Source organism: Ptychodera flava, chromosome 10, assembly GCF_041260155.1.
Source record: "Ptychodera flava strain L36383 chromosome 10, AS_Pfla_20210202, whole genome shotgun sequence".
Taxonomy (NCBI): domain Eukaryota; kingdom Metazoa; phylum Hemichordata; class Enteropneusta; family Ptychoderidae; genus Ptychodera; species Ptychodera flava.
Window position 1 is genome coordinate 15857056 of NC_091937.1, and position 20985 is coordinate 15878040.

Below are 20985 nucleotides of genomic sequence, written 5' to 3' on the forward strand. Positions count from 1 at the left end.
ATATAAACGACTGTTGAAATATTGCGAATAAAGCTTTTGTATAGCATATTCACCCTTTTCAGAAAAGCTTTTGATTAGTATATCTGATGATAAACCCTGCCTAGTACATTGTTTATGACAAATTATAAAACTAACGATGGAAATCTTTACAACGACGGAAAAAAGACAAGACTTACAATGCCTTTTAAACTTATTACAGAAATATGAAAAAATGTTCACAGTTCTTTCATAGACTGCCCTGTATATTTGGTCAACAATGTATGATTTTCGGTTAAATGTGTGTCACTGGACGCCTTTTTCGTTTGTGTACAGTCTAACATATCTGCAATCTTATTGGCTGAAACATGGGCATAATATGGAGGCGTCGTCCCTTCTTAATTATTCAAAAGCGTTTCAAGTGATTTACTGTATAAATTTTGGACGCCAAGCAAGCGGAGTTGACGGCGAATAGTGTACGTCAGCTAAGAACATTATATCACGGTGCACTCGGTGTGAATGTAAGTGATATATACATCATCCCTTCGCTTGTCATGCCATGTTTTGTGTTTTCAGAGAATCAAAGTGAAAGCGACATATATAAAAGAGACAACGAAAGATGTTTGACCGCAGGTCATGACTGCGAGCATTTGTTGTGAATGTTCGGGCAGGTAGTGCAGTGTGATAGGACGCTAGCTCTCCGTATCATGAACGGTGTATTAAACGGGATTACCGCCGTATGCGAAGAAACTAGAATGCTCTCACTTGACGTTCAGCTATGTCGCGTAATTTGGGCCAAAATTCAGACCCAGATTTAACGTGTCGCCCAGCACTTGGACGCGTTGCCCCATGTACACACCGCGTCGCGTCACCTGAGGAAACCTTTAGCCTCAAGGTAATAATGTAAATGTTAATCATTTACATTTTTGTAATAATTTCAAATGTTACGCGTAGTGTGTTTCCAAAGTTCCCGTAATAATATGCCATCATTGAGGGGATCACTTCTGCTTCTTCGTGTTCAAATCAATTTTTCGAGATATTCACCGGAAAACGTAATAATGTCGCAGTTACCTTGTATTTATTCAACAAATGCATCACTTAGTGTCTTTATTCGGTAATGATTGATACGTGTTCGCATACGTGAGGCAGGACCTCAACAGACATCCGTCGGTTTTTTCTGTCATGGGACGCATTTGGAGCGACAGATCGACGAGACATGTAGCAATTTGCCTTGAAGGCTTCATAGTTTTACCTGCGAAATGACACAACTTTCCGACATCTGAATGTTTGATCGTGACAGAATATTGCGTCGAAGATAACATGTTTGTGAATTGGAGAAGTGAAAAACAGAATCATGAAATATGCAACTGTCAAAGTCGCATGAAAACGATTTTAAACCAAATTTGCAATAGCAGAACGAAAAAGATGCCAGAATAAAGTATTCTGTTGATGTTGATTGTGCCAGAAAATGTTTCATTTGTGACGTGCAGCAATGAATCACAAAAAGTATATTCGACTGACATTTCTTTGTGGCACATGTGATTGGTTGAGATGAAACCTCGAGGATCGAACATGAGTGCCGAAAATGTTGAGAAGAAGACGAATCAAGTATGCCTAGGCAAATACGGACCAGTAAAATTACGGAATGGCATGGATCAGTATGTAAGGGGGTCAGTATTACTACAGTCACTCCACTCTGCTGTGTGGTACTACGTGACCCGTGACAGATAAGAGCTTATCAGATTAATCGCTATTTTTAAAAACGCTATTTTACGCATTGTATGGCATTAGCGTTCATGACTGCCGTGGTTAATTTCCTCACGCTGGAATTCCTTGAAGTGTAAAGTACATCACTAACAGTGTGAAATACGGACACTTTTACAGTACAGTGAATGTGAGTATCAACCAGCAATGTCACGATATATGGGAATGACAGTTTGGCATCTTCTTCTATTACTGGAGATAAAAATTCCTTCCCTTTTCATGTTCTTCCTAACAAAGACACTTTCGTAAAATCTGAGATTTTGCCAGTTTAGCTCTCAAAATATCAAGTGTTTCTATTACCACACGATGCAGCGGGTATATATTTGATTCCCTCATAGTTCGTAGATATGGGAACCTGATACGTTTTGCGGAGCGGTGTATTAAGGGAACATGTTTCAGAGGTTTTAGCATTACGATTTTGTCAATGATAAATAGCTACTAATTCTATACTAAGTTTAAAAGCGTTGCAAGTCTTGTCTTTTTTCCGTCGTTGCAAAGATTTCGATTCTAGTTTTGTAATTTGTCATTAACAATGCATCAGGCACTGTTTATTATCAGATGCACTAATAGAGAGCCTTTCAGAAAAGTATGCTATACAAAACTCTAAATCACAATACTTCAACAGTCGTTCATAATGATTTGCCTGTTTCAACTTGAGGCTGGAAGTTTATTTGTGACCCATAGACAGTTTCATTCGATGAAGCCAATACGGATTCATGACTGTGGAATTTTCACATCGTAAACGGTTGTGTTTCCCCTTTTCTTTATCAGTTTGTTTAATGCATGATAAGTTTATTTATTAACGAGCCACTGCGTTCGTAACAACACTATGTTTCTCTGAATTGAACATTACATTGGAGACTTTTTAACAAGCTAAAAAATCAGTGTCACCCGATAAGTTGTTTGGCTAGAAGGAATTGAAATAAATTCAGTGAAGGACTGAAAGGCCAGGCTTGTGTGGGTCTCTGAGAATCTCCGGCGGGTTGAGTTGGCGGAGATCCGGTACATGACTGAATCGTTCAGTCTAGATTGTGTCATGACGCGTTAAATTGGCCTAGTCAATGTTAACGGGCACACTGATTGTCTGCTAATTGTTTTAGCGAGAACCTTCAGCGAAGCAGCACACCTCTCCATTAAGAGTTGTAAACTTATTTGAGAAATTGTATTATTTACGACAGAGTGCAATGCGTTGCTATATTTACCAGTCCAAAATTGTAGCATGATGGTGATTAACGGAAAAGCCTACTACATGTTTTTTTCCCGATTTCGATGACAAACGCATTCCATTTAAAGGAAGACAGTCGTCGGAACTGCGCCTGTGCGAGTTTCTCGTTTACAAGCAATGTATTTCGTACACGATATCTAGATGCACCTCATCATCATAGCTCCAATGCAACATTTAAATTATACGATGTAGGTTATGACAGAACTGTTTGAACTGTCATCATTCACCATCGTACCTTGTGGATACAGTGTTTACATTCATTATATGGGTCCCATAGAACCTTTGAGCGCAGTTTCAACGACTGTGTCCCTTTATGCTGCTCTGCATTGAATGAAGTTTCAAAAATATGTATCCTTCTGTTTTGACATGCCAGTGTTTCTCAATGACACCTTAAATTTCAGCTGCTTTAAAATGTCACGACTCAAAAAAGATGGCACCCCTGACATGCGTTTCAAGGAAAATCGACGAATGTACCTTGCGCCTGGTAGAAACGTCGATGGTAGCCCTGATATGAGATGCAGGATGAATAAATTTGCTTCCACATCGCCCTCACCTTCACTGTGGATGTCTTCCACACCAACACAAACGCCACCAACAAGATCAACAAGCTCGTACTCCAGCGATATAACCCAGAAAGTAAACAGAGAGCTCCTACCAAGTTACCCAGTTACTGGCGGGCCATTGAAGAAAGATGGAACACCAGACATGCGTTTCAAGGAAAATCGACAAGCGTACCTTGCGCCTGGTAGGAACGTCGATGGTAGCCTTGATACGAGGCTGAAAGTCAACAGAGAGCTCCTACCAAGTCACCCAGTTACTGGCGGGCCAACAAACATAGATGGAGCACCAGATATGAGATTTAAACAAAACGAGGAAGCTATTAGAGTGAGCCACCCGAAGACAACACCGGAGTATAGGCCAACGCAAAAACCAAGTTCGTCTGACATGAGGCTGAAGGAGAACCGAGCAATGCTACCAAAGGATCCCTTCACTGGAGTCCGACTGAATGTCGACGGATCGCGAGACATGAGATGTTCAGAAAATCGAAAACTACTTGAGAAACTAAATGTGGATGGAACTTTAGATAGGAGATACAATGAAAACAAGGAACCAAGGAAAGTGAGCCAACCAAAGAAAACACCGGATTATAGGAAGATGACTCAAAAACCAAGTTCTGCCGATATGAGGCTGAAAGAAAACCGAGACAGGCTACCAAAGGATCCCTTCACTGGAGGCCGATTGAATGTCGATGGATCACGAGACATGAGATGCTCAGAAAATCGAAAACTGCCGCAGAAACAGAATGTGGATGGAACGCCAGATATGAGATACAAGGAAAACAAAACACGGTTGTCAGCAGATTTGAATTCTTCTTGGGAATACGAAGATCCGTGCAGAGATCAGCCATCCAGATGGTTGGATGACCAGTATAATTCACTTTTCAACTCAACAATACAGGGTAAGCATGAGTAAATAAGATGAAATTGATATGCATCAGTTCATTGAGTCAAGGAATTTTGCCGAAATTTTTCAATAATGTTTAAGAAAGGCACACATAAGTTTCAGAAAATTATCGTTTAAATTAGAATTTCAGTTTAGCAATTCTACGGAATATAAAATCATGGCAGTTCAAAAGTCATTGTAAAGTGTCAGTTGACCTCATTGTGTTCATCTCTTGTTCATTCATAAATACAGAGTACAGCTATTTAGATCAACAACTTACACAGAACGACAGCAGAGAGGAATCTGTTAAAGTTACAAAATCGGAGGCTTCGGCAGTGAGCCGTAATGATGAATATTATGAGAAGGATGATTTGATGGACCCCTCAGTAAGTATATGTTATGAAGTGTGTAAATTTTAAATCTGATGTCAAGGTGTTGACAGTTATGCTTTTCACTAAACGCATTAATGAAATTATTTTGACATACGTAGGGACAGACCATAATCATTATTCATTAGGAACAAATTTTTATGCAACTCAATAAATTCTCAATCTGATTTGAATCGGTATGGTTCATATTCACCTAGCGAAGACGTCAGCGTTCTAAACTATTCGACTGAAATCCCCATAATAATAGGTGGTTCAATAACCAAGCTAAGTTGTTGCAAATTTCTGACCATGACCCCTCCACATGCTGTGAAGTTCATATAGCAAACGTAATCAAAGCATTGAATACACTGCTTAACTAGGCAAACATAAGAAACATAGTAATCATGGTCTCGTAGCCAAGGAGAGTGAAAAGCAAACGTCTTACTAAATCTTTATTCTTTCAGGAAGCCTTAGAGAAAACACAATTGATAAAGAAAGATGGCAAGTCTGGTGAGTCATGTTTCTTCTACCAATTCTTTAAAAACTGAAAGTTTTATCTTTATCTTGCCATTTTATGTGAAGTATTTTGAATGACCTAGCAATATGCAATAGCCATTGTCTTTCCATCGTCAGAATACATTAACGTATGGTACAGAAGACTTTGCAAGAAAGAGGAAGTTCTGCAGAATGGAAGAGCCAACTGTCTCAAGTATGATAAAAATCGAAATGCAGATGTTGAAGAGGCTACTTATGAACCTGTCAGTTATGGGTGGCAAGTCAATCAGATTCAAGTTGGAGGTGAGGTGCCTTTATATTAGAGATGCACCATGAGCTCTTAAGAAGGTATAAAAAGTTTGAATTGATATATGGAGTGAATATGTTTCAGAAAGTGTAATTGTAGCTGCTTTTACAATGTCTTATGTAACTGGAAGTGGAAAGAATTTTTATTATGTGCCAAAACGTTTGCACACTGTAAATCAATACCAAGAGAAAGTCAAGACTTAGAACGCAAAACAAATAAAACTGGAAGACAAGAAATGGAGTTACATATAAAAGAAAATATTCTGTACATTCCTTTGTACATGGAGTGTGAGACGTCTTTCACTCATTGTCAAACAAAGTACCTCCTGTTGGCTTTTGATTTAACTTAACCCGTTCGAACTACAGTAACATATTTGGCAATTTTTAATATACATTGGCCATGATATACACTGAAACTTACAGTATTATAAGAAAAGTAAGAAACCGACGTAAGAAATACCCTGTTGCAATACAGCGTACATGTACAAATATACTCATTCCTATACAAGGAAAGTATATTAAGTCAGATAAACATATTATTTCGGTCCAGTTTAACGAGTCTGACAGAATATGCAGTTTGATGTAAATTGACACACTTGGAATCAATCTCTCAGTGTCACAGTAATACTTCCCTAAATACTAATGGCCGTATAGATTGTCATTGAAGCAAGTGTACTGTGTAGAAGTATCCTTTTCCATAGCTGTCTCATGGAAAATATATTTAACATCATGAACATGATGTAGCCCTGTTGAGGCGATTAAAACAGATTTCACATGAACGTTACTTACTTCTGTTTCATAGACCAAGTGTTGTTAATGTCTTCAAGGGATGGTGATACTGTTACATTTCCTGAGCTGAAGAGGACCCTAAATAAGGGAGGTTAGTATGATTATATGTAAGTATGTTACATGATCTCGTAGGGATTTGTAATCCTGCAGAAATACATGGATGGTAATTTGAGGGCAATACTAGTACTTTCGAAATCCCATGATTTACATCTTTTTGAAAGATATATCTTCCAATTATTCTCATATTCTACCCTACACCCATGAAGGAAATTCATAGGTATAGGAGTAAATTCATGGACATTAATGGGGAACTTATGGAGAGTGCAAGATTTGCAGACAGAAAGCTGATTTCACACTGAACATATTTCGGGGAGATTTATATGGAATCAAGCAAAGCTTGTGTTATCCTTACAATTTGATATATAAATGTACTTCTAAGTATAATCAACAGTCATTATTTCAGACAATCGTAATATTTTATTCTGCGACCTTATTATCTTAGTATACTTTTTTGTTTTGAATAGTAAAGATAAATTGAACTGCACGGTGGATACTAAGACATGGAATGGTTAGATTTAATGAGCGTATGCTGAATTTTTCCTCAGATCAGCCAATCAAGATATCACTCATTGTGTATTTCCGTGACAAAATTGAGAATATATGTACGATTAATATTATAAATGGATAGAGAATTATTGAAAAATGATGTTTCTATGTATACAGAAGAGATTATTCATGGTCCAGAAGAAGTGAGTGGCAGAGAAAAGGAAAATGGTGAATATGCCATCGGTTGTGTAACTTTGAACCATGGAAAAGGTGTGGACTACACATGGTTCCTGAACGATGAGCAGTTTACAAGTGGAAAAGATCTGTCTGTCATCCATGTGGAAGAAGAGGGTTGTTACCACTGTGTGGTAAAGTACAAGGGCAGACGAGAGAAATCATCAAGAGTCGAAATTATCAGCATTATCAATGTCAGTGGTAAGTGTATGTATTGATAATGTTTTTCTCAGTGAACCAATAGCTTTGCTATTGTGATAAATGTGGGAACGAGAAAACTGCAATCCCATCTTCTTTTCTATCTCAGAACTAGTAATTTACTTCCTAATACTGTTGTGTAGTCTTTTAAAATCTGAACTATTTCAGAAAAAGTATAAATTTGATTTACAAACACGATTGGAACTAATTTGGGATAATTGGATTTTCATATTTTACAAATTTCTCAAAAGTGTTAGGTACCATATAGCTGAATGTTGCAATATCGCAAATTACTCATAAAACAAGTGTGTAATATAAAAAAGAAAAGCAGATGAGATAACATTACATTACTTCTACATCAAATTATCCCAAATTAGTTCCTATCGTGTTTACAACAAAATGCCTCTAGAAAATACATATGGGTTTTTGTCGATTATGCATATGAGTTGCTTTGTCTCAATGACTGAACTTTAAAGGTCAGTGTCAGGCGTCAGATTGTCATGCCCGGAAATTTGCTTGTTGGATTAAATTTTAATGAAAACCAAAAGGCTATGCAATCCTCTTTCGGACTAGAAAAATCTCGATTCTTGGAATCAGACCTCCCACCTTTAATCATCTTCAAGATTCTGACCGATATAACAAACGTTTCAAATATTGCAAAACCACGAAAGTAAAGCCAAAATACTGACTTCACATCTTGTAATACCCTTTGTGATTTTATTTTATGCTACACGCTAGCTATAGTTGTTTATTACATGCCTCGATGTGAGTGCAAATCAGTGCATTGGTTTAAATAGGAACATCCGGGGAGTCTCGGGCCGTGTTAACGATGTACGTACCTGTTTCCATAGTTACCCGGTCATGTGAAACCCTTCGACGTCTCCGACGTCAAGTTGGATGCTTAACGCTAGATGTAAAATATCAATGCGCACACTGCTATTTTGGTTTTCGTTAAAATATGTTGATGCTGGTCAATGATAGTAAACTTGTTTGAGAAAGCCCTGCATGTAAATGTTATATGGCGTTAACTGTGAACAGGCATGTAATAAAATATTATTGCCTGAATACTTGATTTATGTGCCCTCGCGACTGGAGACAATTTGCCCTCCTTGTGTCCGGCAAATTGTCACCTGCTCACAGGCACATGAGCCCATGTATTCAGGCAGAACGTATATTTGAATCTCGGATTTCCTATTGTCATGTCATAACTGGCATATACCATTAAAACAAGAAATTTGATTTCCTGTTTCATGAGGTACGCTAAATATGACATTGAATGGGAAATGTGAGATTCATAATTTCAGACTTTACAATATATCATTAACACCAAACTTGTATTTTCTGCAGCTGACATCAAAATAAACAAGGAAGATTTGACATTTGATGAGGAGATAGGTGCTGCTTCCTTTGGTACAGTTTGGAAGGGGAAGTGGAAAGGCACTTTGGTGTCTATTAAAGAAGTCCCTCTGAAGCTCTCTGAAGTTCCACAAGAAATAGAAATTGTCAGGTTGGGAAATCACAATTTATTGTATTACACCCGTATGTATCGTATAATAACACCAAATGTGAAATTGGTTAGGTGTTTTGCACCTCGAAAGTGAATTACTTAAACTTTTGCTCTAACTTTCCTCAAGGAATCTTTCAATCATTCTCTTTCAACATAAAGAATAAAAATAGGGGGTCACCGTGCAAATTTTGGTAGTAGAGAAACAAATTCCCCAAGATTTACCGATATTAGAAATTCAAAATGGTCGCCATCTATGGAGAAAAATAAAAATTTTCGAATTTCGAAAAACTAAACCGGTGAAAAGTTTTCTTTCACCAAGAGCTTTAAAATGAACACCCACATGTAGTATATCAGAAGAGAATTGTAAAAGTTTGAGAGTCCGCTTGTCTGTCCCCGAGGTGCGTTCTACCTTAATTCATGTGCTACTGGTCAGATTCCTTTGATGTTTACGTTGATGTAGGTGTCTCTTACTTTTCTGGACCTGCGATCGTTTGAATTATCCATTATGGTTGAACAGGATATAGTGTCAATTTGAAAATTGAAAGAGACAAAACATGCCAAGTTTATAGTGTTCAGAAACCTAAGTTTGTTACCCGACACTTCATTTATTTTATTTTTTATTTTATTAAATACACAGATGAACGGGCAAACCCACTAACAGATGCACGAAATAAAAACAAACAGCACCACAAGACAATCATACAAAACAACCACACTAAAAATAAAACGTCACATGAAGTGTAAAAAAAATACACAAATCAAAAAATAGTACTTTTAGAATGACCGGATAAAATAGTTTTAAAAATATACAGCATAGAAAAAATATCTACGTTACATTTGGAACAGATATCGTTAAAAACAGACATGAATCTGGGCACTGTCGAGAATTTTGTACAAAGAACGCAAGTCTTGTTTAAGAAGGGGTTTCTTGCGTAAATTTCTACTGGGTCATAAAAATAGATTTGACTTAAATATTGGGTGAATCATAATTTGAATGGATTATTTTTGTATAAAAAGCACATATCAAGGGTAAGTCCACTATTGTACAACCTAGAGATGTTCAAAATTCTACAATAAATTGGGTAGCTGGACTTGCAGCAGTGAACATTGAGTTTGCGATATATGTACTTAACAAACTTAATTTGCACCAGCTAAATTTTGTCTGACAGGCTCTGCTGGTGGGATGACCACACAACAGAGCCTTGCTCTAGAATAGATCTTATATAAACAAAATACATGTACAAAGAAATTATTGCTAATATATCATTGAATGGCTGGCGAAAGCGCTTAATAAAACTAAGAGATTTGAAAGCTCTGAAAAAAATGTTATTGATGTGAAAAGAATAATTAAGATTAAGTAAGGTTAATGCCCAGATCCTTGATAACTGAGACCCGTTGAAGAGGAGTACCATTGATGGAGTGATCACGAGAGGAAATGACCCTTTTCTAAATAAATTTACATTTACTGATATTAGGTGACAGCTTCCAGTTTCTTCACCATTGAGCATATTTGGTTCCGTTCCCTGTATATTATTCTCAGCATTTCTCCATTTCTTCTTACAACACTAAATAAAACATGTAAAAGTATGCATGTCTAACTCGCAGTGGACAAATCTATTGCATATTGCACATTGGAATAACTTAAACAGGAACTTCCCCTATAAAAGCCGGATTATCGTAAATCTATGCAAATGTAAAAAAGCCACGCTACTTACCGGACGTGCCGTGTTTGGTTCCAGAATCCCATGATTTTGCCATGCTTCAGGTGTTCATTGTCATTAAATCTTGCATATGATGTCTGTGAATATATAGCGACTAAACTTGAGTCGAAAATAAACTGAAAAACTCTTCCGTTTTTTGTCGAAGAGCGCATATGTTTCAAAATGTGTTCCCTGTACGACCATTTGACCCTTCTTTGCATTATGTCACTAAAGTGTCCATCATGATTATTCAAATTTATCACACGGTCAAAGCGATGCTACGATAATTCAAAAACTCTCGCCTAGTGTATGCAAACGGCAGCGTCATCAGTAATTCCTTTATTGTGCGCCCGCGGTCCTGTAACTTCCCGTTTAATGCAACTGGCTACTGCGTTGAACACAAATAAATGTATTATTAATCATAGTCTACTTTCCTCATTTTGCCAGAAAACTGCGACATGCTAATATTGTGGCTCTCCTTGGTGCCTTTGTAACCAAGGTCAAGTTTTACATCGTCAATCAATTTATTTACGGTGACAACCTGAATGAACTGTTACACCATGCGGATGAAATACCAAAGGTAGGAAGATTGATAAGTGGTCTTCAGGACTGGAAAACCTGTATAGTGTGCCTCAGCCATATTACACAAAAATCATTTGAAAAGACATGCGTCAATTTCTTTTGATTTTATACTCCCTATCCTATTACAAACATATGATTGTTCAGAGAAAGCCCGGACCCACTGATGATAATGGTCATTTAGTCTCGATGTTACGAAATGCAAGGTCCTCGCTGTTTCATTGATAAGAACCTTCTCTTATTCTCAGACAAATTTGATATGCATTGATTAGAGTGAATAGTATGAGAGATACCGCTGTTCGTATTGACACAAGTATTGCTAATATGTGAGAAGCACGATTCAGGTTGCGAGGAAAACACTTGGGTTTAATATGAGGAATAGCCATTGTATTAATGATGGACGTGTTTTAAAAGTGTTGTACCTTACCATGGTATGGTCCAAACTTGAATATGCTTCTATTCTCTGGAATGGTATGAGTAAACACCATTCTAACAGAACTGAAAGTGTGCAGAAGAAATTGTAAACATTACTTCATAAAAGAATGACAAAAGCTTATCGCTTAATATTTACGGCTGACAGTCATTAAAAACAAGAAGGATTATTTGTGACAAAATATTTTTTGATACAGATGAAAGGTTAATGGTCATGTCTCGACATCCCTTTTTGGTTTTCATACACCGAAGTTTTTAACTCGGCATACTTCTCTGTTTCATGTGCCCTTCGCTAGAGTCAATTGTGTTCGTTATATATACTCTCTTTTTAGCTGCATTCCGAGACAATCCGTTCGTGAAGAAGTGGGTTGATATAGATGTTTTTGTCACTTTCAATGGTTTTAAAATATGTGAAAACTTTTTCTCAGTTATTGTTAAAGTTTGCCTGTTTCCTCTCTGTTTTAATTTTATTTGTATTGTTCTAACAGTCATTATCTATAAAATGAAATTTGAAATATACACAGCAATAAACACAGCAGATAAAAATACTGTATGCAAACAATTTAAACATGCACATCACTCAAGATTAATATAATCCTACACCTCAATGGTCAGCTATAAAATGGAAATATGGTTAGAGTTCGAGAGCAAGTTCATCCAAGACCGGTGTTCTTCGACTGTCAGCATACCGGGGGCATGAAAGTTTACTTTTCTTATATGTTACTTAATTGTTACAGTTGGAGTTAGAGGCCAATGGCTATGTTGCATATCAAGTGGCACTTGGATTGCAGTATCTGCACACCAATAAGATTGTCCACCAGGACCTAAAGCCAGCAAACATTCTGGTAGGTTCCAAAAGTTAACAGTCCATGTGTGAAAAAAATCATACCTCACTAAAAGTGCACAGACTACACCTTATTTTGTTTGCAGTGTTCCACAATAAGGCATACAGTGATCAGTGCTTGATAATGTACACCGTTGAATTAGCAAGGTTATTAAAATGAAGTAATTTTTCTTTAACTTTCCGTTACACATAGGTCGAGGCAAAGAGCCGAAAAACCTACATTTGTGACTTTGGTTTGGTTGAGCAGAAAGATAGGTTGGCCAAAACCTCATCTACCAGAGATTGCAATTTTAAGGGCACCCTAGCCTATTGCGCCAAAGAAAGTATAGAGAGCAGCTCAATGAAATCGACACCTTGCGTCGACGTGTACAGCTATGGATGTGTGCTGTATGAAATCTACACCAGGAAGATGGTGTGGGAAGGACTGGGGCTTACCGAAACTATAGTGAAGATACTTGGTTGCCGCTACCCATCATTGAATGACATCAAGGATGTCACTGTGAAGGAGGTTTTGTCTCTGATCTTTGTGAAAGCAGGGCAAAGACCCACCGTGGATGACATATTACCCGATATAAAGTGTTTAGTTCATAACCGATATACAGAATACATATAACGGTTTGAACAATAACTGGTTGATTACTGTTTATTACATGCCTCGATGAGAGTGCAAATCAGTGCATTTATTTCAGTAGGAACGTCCGGGGAGTAAGCGGGCCGTGTGAATGATGTACAGACCAGTTTCCATAGTTACCGGTCCGGTAAAGCCAAGGTAGACGCTTAACGCTAGATGTAAAATATTTATGCGCGCACTGCTATTTTGACTTTCGTTAAAATCTGTTTTATGGTGATTAATAATGGTAAAATTGTTTGAGAATGCCCTGCATGTAACTAAATGTCATCTTACGTTAACTATGAAGAGAAAAGTAACAAAAATATACATAGGTTTATGTTTCCTCTCAGCAGAAGATGATTTGCCCTCCTGGCGTCGGGCAAATTGTCCCTGGCGTCGGTCGGGCAAATTGTCACCTGCTCTGAGACTCGGGTACACAAAACTGTGTATTCAGGCAATAGAGTTGCGCCAGGTGCAGATAATATTACGGTTACCATGCCTTCATAAGCATGTAATTCATGGTACCCGCAGACGTGTGGGTTAAAATCACAAGCAATGCCGAGACGATTCAAACAAAGACATTTCATTCTTATTTTATTCTAATTTTTTTTATTTTATTTTATGCAGAGGTGCCTAACACATTCAAGATCAGAGTCTCCGGATTCATACAGCATAATTTGGAATTGTGACGCTGTTAATGAATCTACATTTAGTGTATGATACTGTGGTAATATACTACCAGGTATATGTTGTCTTCTGTTTGCAGGTCATATAAGATACACAGCAACAAGCTTACAAAAGTGTTATGTGATATGTGATTTCTTGATACATATTGTATAAAGTATATATATTTTAGTGAATATATTAAATTTCAGTCGGAGGTTGTATTATATAATTCTTTTTTTAATCCAATTTTATCTCAAACACCTCAGCTTTGCCTTAAAAAGCAAATTTTGATACTATCGTATCGTATATTTTATATAACAGTCAACATAACATTATATTACAAACTTAACAGTAGATATCTTTAATTAAGAATACTTTTCCCACAATAATATGAATATTTTATATGATTGCACTGAGTAACAAGTTTCATAGTTTTACCCAGAGCACTTGGTTTACCTTTTAGCTCAAGTTATCTCTCCGAAAACTTAAGTTATTTTGTCAGTCTGGTTTTTTATGGAATCATAAAAATTAGGAAACCTTTACTGTGATATTTTCATTTTAATGAAACACACGAGAGCAACATTCTGCCATTTAAACATTCTGGAAGTGACTTGTTGAAGAACAATATAAGTGCATAGTGTAATAATGGTTACATCACTGCCCATTGCAATAATGTGGTATTTATAGCATCGAAATAAAGATCATTCATTAATAAATAATGTTCCTTCCTTAAGAAGCGACGTAGAGCTTTCATGAAAACAATGCAAAGGTTGCATCATAATTTACCTCGATATTGATGCCAAATTACAGCAATAATACCTTAAACTTTTTTCTGGTCCAACGAATAACCTTATTGGGCTTAAAGGGGGGTGGTCGTCGGAACTGCGCGTGTGCGACTTTCTTGTTTATAAACAATGTATTTCATGCATGATATCTATATGCATCACTTCAACATAGCTGCAACATATAAAGTTTACGATATTCATTGTTAACAAGCATGTCTCAATCGCCAACGTACCCTAGATACAGTATTTACATCGGTCGTAGGGGTCCCTGGCAAACTTTGAGCAGAGTTCCGACGACCATCCCCTTTAAATGTAGATTCTTGCCATCTAACGAAGACGATAGGTTAAAAGTGTACACTTTCTTCGCTGGCTGGTTGGGAGAAAGTATATTATTCATACTCTGCTGTTTCATTGCACTATGCTTCTGTCAGTCAATGCACTATTGGATATTGCATTCAGCTGATTTAACAAAATTTGCTTTCAGATAAGCTCGTGCAAAGTATTATTCATAACTGCTTTAGTGTCTTTTGAATTTAAGTCTAAAATTTTGTCGCCAGCGTACAATGGCGATGTACTATGTCTGATGATGCAAAATTAACCGTTCACTACAATTCCCTGTAAACAGGTGCAAACTCACCATTGACAACAATGGTTGTGGTACAAACCATGAAGGTAAACAGGTTAATACTGTTCTGCACCAGCGATCTTTAAAGGGAGGCAGTCGTCGGAAGTGCGCTCAAAGGTTGCTAGAAACCCCTACTACCGATGTAAACACGGTATCCATGGAACGTTGGCGATTGATGGAAGTTAAAACATCATTGTCATAATGTACATCGTTAAATTTAAATGTTGCAGCTATGTTGACATGATGCTTCTATATAGTGCATGAAATACATTGTTTGTGAACACGGAAGTCGTACATGCGCAGTTTCGACGACCGCTTTCCTTTAACTCAACTATCACTCCCTTGGAGTGAGCAGTCATACTGGCGACACTACTGCTAGATTGGCATGACGAATCAGTGGCCACAATGTACAACAAGAAATGAACAAACACAACCCTTTCAATAAACTCACTACCTCCACAGGTAAGCAAATCACCGAATCTTCTTTTGATATTAAATCATACAAATATTTATATCGAATAATCCTTATGCCACGTATTACATTTTTGAGGTTCAAAATGCAGTTATCAGCTACTCTAGAGAATACTACCTTGATATGGACAGATTTCTGATAAATTTTATGCAAGGGAAATTGTAAAACGCTTGTTTCAGATTTTCGATGAGGTAATATCATCGTGGCTGTGGATCCATAGCTGTGGTGTTTTCAGAAGGGATTCCTGACTTTTACGGGCTGGTTTTGACTTTTACGATTTTAACCCGCTTAAAATCGTAACAGTCAAAATCAGCCCGTAAAAGGCAGAAATCCCTTCTGAAAACACCACAGCTATGGACCCACAGCCAATATCATCGTGGCTACATTGCATTATTGATAAACAGTCTCTCTCTCTCTCTCTCTCTCTCTCTCTCTCTCTCTCTCTCTCTCATTTACATGGACTATGTAAAATTACTCTTACATTTAAAATAGCAATATGGGATACTGTATTGGGGTAATTAATGTCTGCATGCTGAATGTATCCTTTCATATATGCAAATGTAGTCACATGATAAAATTTCCCCGCCATCCGGAATACTCTCTCCCAACATGGCGTGGCGGATGTATGTAGCCTGTCCCCGGCGGTGGCAGTCCCCGGGTTGGTGGGTACCCATGCATGCTTGTTACCCAAGTTTGAAAAGTACCCCCTTTCCTAGAATATTTCTGAGAAAAACACCCCCTATTTGTGGCAAATCTGGGAGAAATTAGCTGTAAAAAACATACCCTTATTTTCGAAATCTAGGAGGTTAGTATGTTGACTTCCAGGGTTGACCCTGAAGGTTGACTTTGTATACATGTACATACATCACAAATGTTTGTCCTCACCTGATTTTTAGTCACATTCATTTTCTTTGTGAGTGAGACTAGACCAGATTTAGTGTCCCAGGGAGATTATGAAAGGACTACCCCTAAAGACCCCCTTTTCCGTGAATTTGGTAACGCGCATGGGTACCCACCAACCCGGGGACTGCCACCACCGGGAGCCTGTCTACGTCTCTTGAATAGAGTTTACTTGTTTTCGTTCAACTATACGTCAGCCGTCACTGGAATCGAACCCGAATGTGCAGACAAGAACATAACAGTCAGATACATCTTCGATTACTTATTTGGAATGATGATTCGATACAAATTAATTTTGACCAAAACCTAGAACTTGAAAAGAAAGTAAAAAGAATCAGCTTCCTGGAGTTTTTGGAGTGTGTCTGAGACTACATGCGATATTTTTTCGCATCAAATATTGGCTTTAGTATCTTTGACATTCAAAAATTAAGGTATGGAAAATTTTCCACTCTGCAAACATTAAGCTTATGTGTTCGTTGCGGTAAGCATGCACTGATTTACAGGTGAATTTAATATCAAAACCTCTGGATGCATTTACTCAATTGGATATAAAGAAACAAACGAGGGAATTTTGATATATGCTGATTCAGTTCTAAAAGGGTGTGATAGAATAAAGGTTTCAGAAATACAGTTTTATGTGCAACCTACACAGAACTTTTTGACCTTGGCGCGGCCAATAATTTCAGTACAATGGCGAGTCAGGTATAAGCGCTGTCACCGTCCGCCCCGACACTTGCCAGACCTTTCAAGAGCTGTACTGCAGGTCTTATTATTATGTAAAGGGTACATCCAGCATCAACATGTAGCTGATAAAATCGTGCTGAGAATACTGCAGTGCACCGTTCACTTCACTATTGTACAAAAAGTCAGGTACATTGCTTGATGGGCGCAAAGCTCTCGAAAAGGTATCAGCGCTGCTGATTCGAAGAAATTTACATAAAGCTAAGGAGTCTGGTCCAGTGACGTGACCTTTGCACGACACTACGACCTCGTGACTGGGTTGAAAATAGAATGGGTCGACTCCAGGATAAAGTGATTTTACTTTCAGCCGCAGCCCAGGGAATTGGCAAAGCATCTGCGCTGGTGAGTGGTATCATACAATATTGACAAGTAGTGCTTGTTAGTGTTATAGCACAGTCACAATAACGGATTCCGACAAGGTCAGCCCGATCGATTGTTTTGGAATCAACAGACACCTCAACACCAGACTTATGCCTTTGTTTTTACGGAGAACAAGCTGTATGTTGCCTTCGGGTTGTAGTGCCATGTGTCATTTTTTGGTTGATTTGAGGTGTCCAAGAGGAATCTAATTTTTCATTGATAATTGTATTTTCCGTCTCGGCACTGGACTCAAATACGGGAACTCAGCTCTGCGTGGCAGGGGCATGGCATGTTTTACCAGCTGGGCAACCGTGGTGAATGGTGCAGGGAGGCGTAGCCGGTGTCGCGATGTCGGGGTTATAGCCCTGCTTGGCAGGACGCCGTGTGTTACCGGCCACAGGCCTGCCACGAGAGGCCTGCCACGCAGAGCTTATGTCGCGTACAGCCGTGTTATGCAGAACTAGGGTTAACGGAAGCTGAACAATTGTAGCTATTCACGATCTCTGAACAAATTGAAATGTCGGTGCAGGATTTGGGTAGTTGACCTCCAAAATTGCTGCAGTACGTACTGCAGCGCAGCTCCGAGGTTTTGCCGTCCAACCCACGACCCCAGGCAAAATATCCAGCTACTTTACTTCACCTACTGACTGACCTCCATGGGCGCGGTACGCCTCTTCACCCTTGAAAGGATTTAGGTCGCAGAGCCTTGAAAACGAAGCATAACATCTAAGAGAGGCGTTGCAGTATATACGACCTTGAAGGGAGGGAAATTTATCTATTGTAACATCAGAATCAAGAGTGCTCTATCAGGGTTTTCAGAAGAATGTTTTTTTTCAGACAGAGAAGTGAATTATAAGCAGAGGAAAAGGCAGGACAAACGCCCAGTGGAGAGAGTACTAGAGGGGGATAGGGTTTCCCTGTCGTAAGACATTGAAAATATTTAACAAACTTTCATGCCCTTAGGTGCAATCTGAAAGAGACAACAGCTGAAACTACAGAGTTTGATAGTAAAATCAGTTTTTCATAGTAAACTCCCACCAACACTTTCATAGAAGAATGGAAAGAGACTCAAAACTGTGTTTCTGAATGAAAGGTCATCACTCTCTAAGTAATTTTGTCCCGGGTACAGTGATCATGCTTCCACATGCAAATTTGACCAATTGAATTATAAAAGAATTATTACCAAGAAGAATAGTTTATCTGGTCCATCCACCGACCATGTTTTAAAATATTAAGTTACTATCACCACATTGTTCTCATTAACCCTTTGAGTGCTGTAATTTTTCCACCAAAATTTTAGTGCAACACTTTACCAAGTTTTATAAATTTTTTCTGTAATTATTTGGATAATGTTGGACCAAATGGGCATCACATTTCATCCGCTATAAATGGAAAAAAAATTACTTGGTTATATTCTATAAAGGCTACAAAAATTGACTTTGGTGCTCAAAGGGTTAATTCGTTTGACTCTGCTTATATCACTAGACCAAAGATTTTGTGCTTGAGATGCCAACCAAGTCACTTAAATTAAATATGAGGGAACACTTTTTATACTAATTAACAACAATTCAGATCTGTATTTAAGTGCTAATTACTGCTTTATTCATGCTAATTACGTTTCATACATATGACTCCCAAATTATGGCTGCGGCTCAAAGTCTTTGACATAAATTAGTCACTCCAGAATATTGTGGCTGATGGATAAAAATTCTGGCATGAAAACTGCTCAGATTAATCACACACAGCATATTGTAATTGATCCCATATCTCACTCTGATTAAAATGCTTAGTAATAAACGCATCACTTTAATTCTGCTGAATATTATTCACTCAAAATGCAAGATGTCCTTAATACTCTCTCAACCTTCAACAAACGTTCTAAACCGATGTTTACTCCTATATACGACTGTATTTATAGCTGGGTAATAATGTTGTTCATAAAAGACAGGCATACTTATGGCAATAATACTTTGTATATGATATATCCAAAGGAATACACTGACTTCATATAGAATGACATTATCGACGACTCAGTAACAGTAATCGTGAATGTTTACCACTTTATATCCTGTGATAATTTGTGAAGCAGTGCCGTTCAATAATCATAACATTTCTCCTTAATTGCGTCTGGTGAAAAATTCTGCTACAGCCATGATCCAGTTTTGCCGGCTGCTCGCTCCTAATGGAAGCAGTGCTTTATTCAGATCATTGTACCTGGTACATCGTTGTTTAATGACATACTGAGATTCACATAATTCCAGTCCCCTGCAACTCAGAAAAGGTTTCCTACGTTATATTTGTCTTAAATCGCAGGCACGTGATGTTTCCATAATCAAAGAATAACAAGTTATACAGGATGTTGATTCATGAATTGTTCACTTAGTAGATGTGTTGCTAGTCACCTTGCATTGCTGCCTGATCACCAAAGAGTACTTGTAAGTCAAATTGACAATGACATTTAGAGTTTTAGGCCATGAACTTTCCTATTGTTGTATTCATCTTTTAATGTTTACTACAGCTGTTGTCAGGTTATGATACTCCCATGTTCAGCAAGGTAATTGCAGAATATTTCTTGGTTTTAGCACAGTAGACTGAACAGTGAAAGATCTGTTGCTCGAGGTTGCTGTACTGCTACCATAGAGGGGAGCATAAATAGCGCCCTCAAGCGACAGATCTTTCGGCCTATTAGCATGGAGCCTGGTCTTGCTCCATGGTCTATGTTTCAATGCACACATTTTACAGGGTTTGTTTTGTCACCCACCGCACCTGAGATTCCCAATTACATGAAAAACTATTACATAGCATTATCATCATGAGTTATTTTGTATTTTTTAAACTGTAAACAGGCATTTGCCAAGGAAGGTGCTAAAGTCATTGCCACTGACATCAATGGAGAAAAACTCAAAGAATTGGATGATGTGCCAGGTAAGTGAAATTTGCAGGCTGAAAGTGATGTGTGTTTTAACATGTGTTTTTTAACATGCATTCTCAGTCTTTTTATCCTAAAAGGGTGTCGGTTTTGGTCACATCCAAATAATTACTATAGAAAGTCTGCAAACTCTGATAGCAAGTGTGTAGAAGATGAACAGCATTCTATTTATAATTTCTTGCAAATTCTACACCAGCCAAAGAAATCTTTTGTTTGCTGCAGTTGCAAAATATAACACCACATTTTATGATATGCCGACCTTCCATACATGCTTAATTCATAATGAAAAATACAAGTATATCAATTCCTCTAGCACAGTACATATCTATATGCATTAAATTGAGAATGGAACGCCTATCAGGAATGTAATCGTCATTTGTTTTTTTCTGGCTATCTTGATGAGATTAATTATTCTATCATTTTTTGTGTGAATTGTTTTCACATTATTACTTTGTTACTCTGTTTTGGTTTCTCTTGAGTAACTTCCTCAT

At 37.8% G+C, this 20985-nt stretch overlaps 2 protein-coding genes across 3 annotated transcripts in view; both read left to right on the forward strand.

Moving 5' to 3' along the window:
• The window catches only part of LOC139142114 (dehydrogenase/reductase SDR family member 6-like), a 49787-nt gene that overhangs the window by 16565 nt on the left and 12237 nt on the right, over positions 1–20985 (forward strand). Inside the window, exon 7 of one of the 2 annotated variants that reach the window (XM_070711938.1) lies at positions 20412–20490. The exons of the other annotated variant lie outside the window; for it this stretch is intronic. Within the exon in view, the coding sequence (XP_070568039.1) occupies positions 20412–20490 (79 nt within the window). The remainder of the gene's footprint in view (positions 1–20411; positions 20491–20985) is intronic. 2 annotated transcript variants of the gene reach the window in all.
• LOC139142112 (uncharacterized) lies at positions 1748–14413 on the forward strand. The gene is made up of 11 exons (XM_070711935.1): positions 1748–1870; positions 3367–4424; positions 4661–4794; positions 5241–5286; positions 5410–5574; positions 6380–6457; positions 7090–7347; positions 8692–8851; positions 10999–11131; positions 12300–12407; positions 12600–14413. The coding sequence occupies exons 2-11, from the start codon at positions 3377–3379 to the stop codon at positions 13017–13019; spliced, it is 2550 nt and encodes an 849-aa protein (XP_070568036.1). The 5' UTR covers positions 1748–1870; positions 3367–3376; the 3' UTR covers positions 13020–14413.

Excerpts from the sequence above, each read along its gene's own strand:
- LOC139142112 (XM_070711935.1), top strand. The coding sequence starts at position 3,377 with ATGTCACGACTCAAAAAAGATGGCACCCCTGACATGCGTTTCAAGGAA. Across the intron at positions 4,425-4,660 it reads TTTCAACTCAACAATACAGG|AGTACAGCTATTTAGATCAA; the intron begins GTAAGCATGAGT and ends TCATAAATACAG. Across the intron at positions 5,287-5,409 it reads AAAGAAAGATGGCAAGTCTG|AATACATTAACGTATGGTAC; the intron begins GTGAGTCATGTT and ends TTCCATCGTCAG.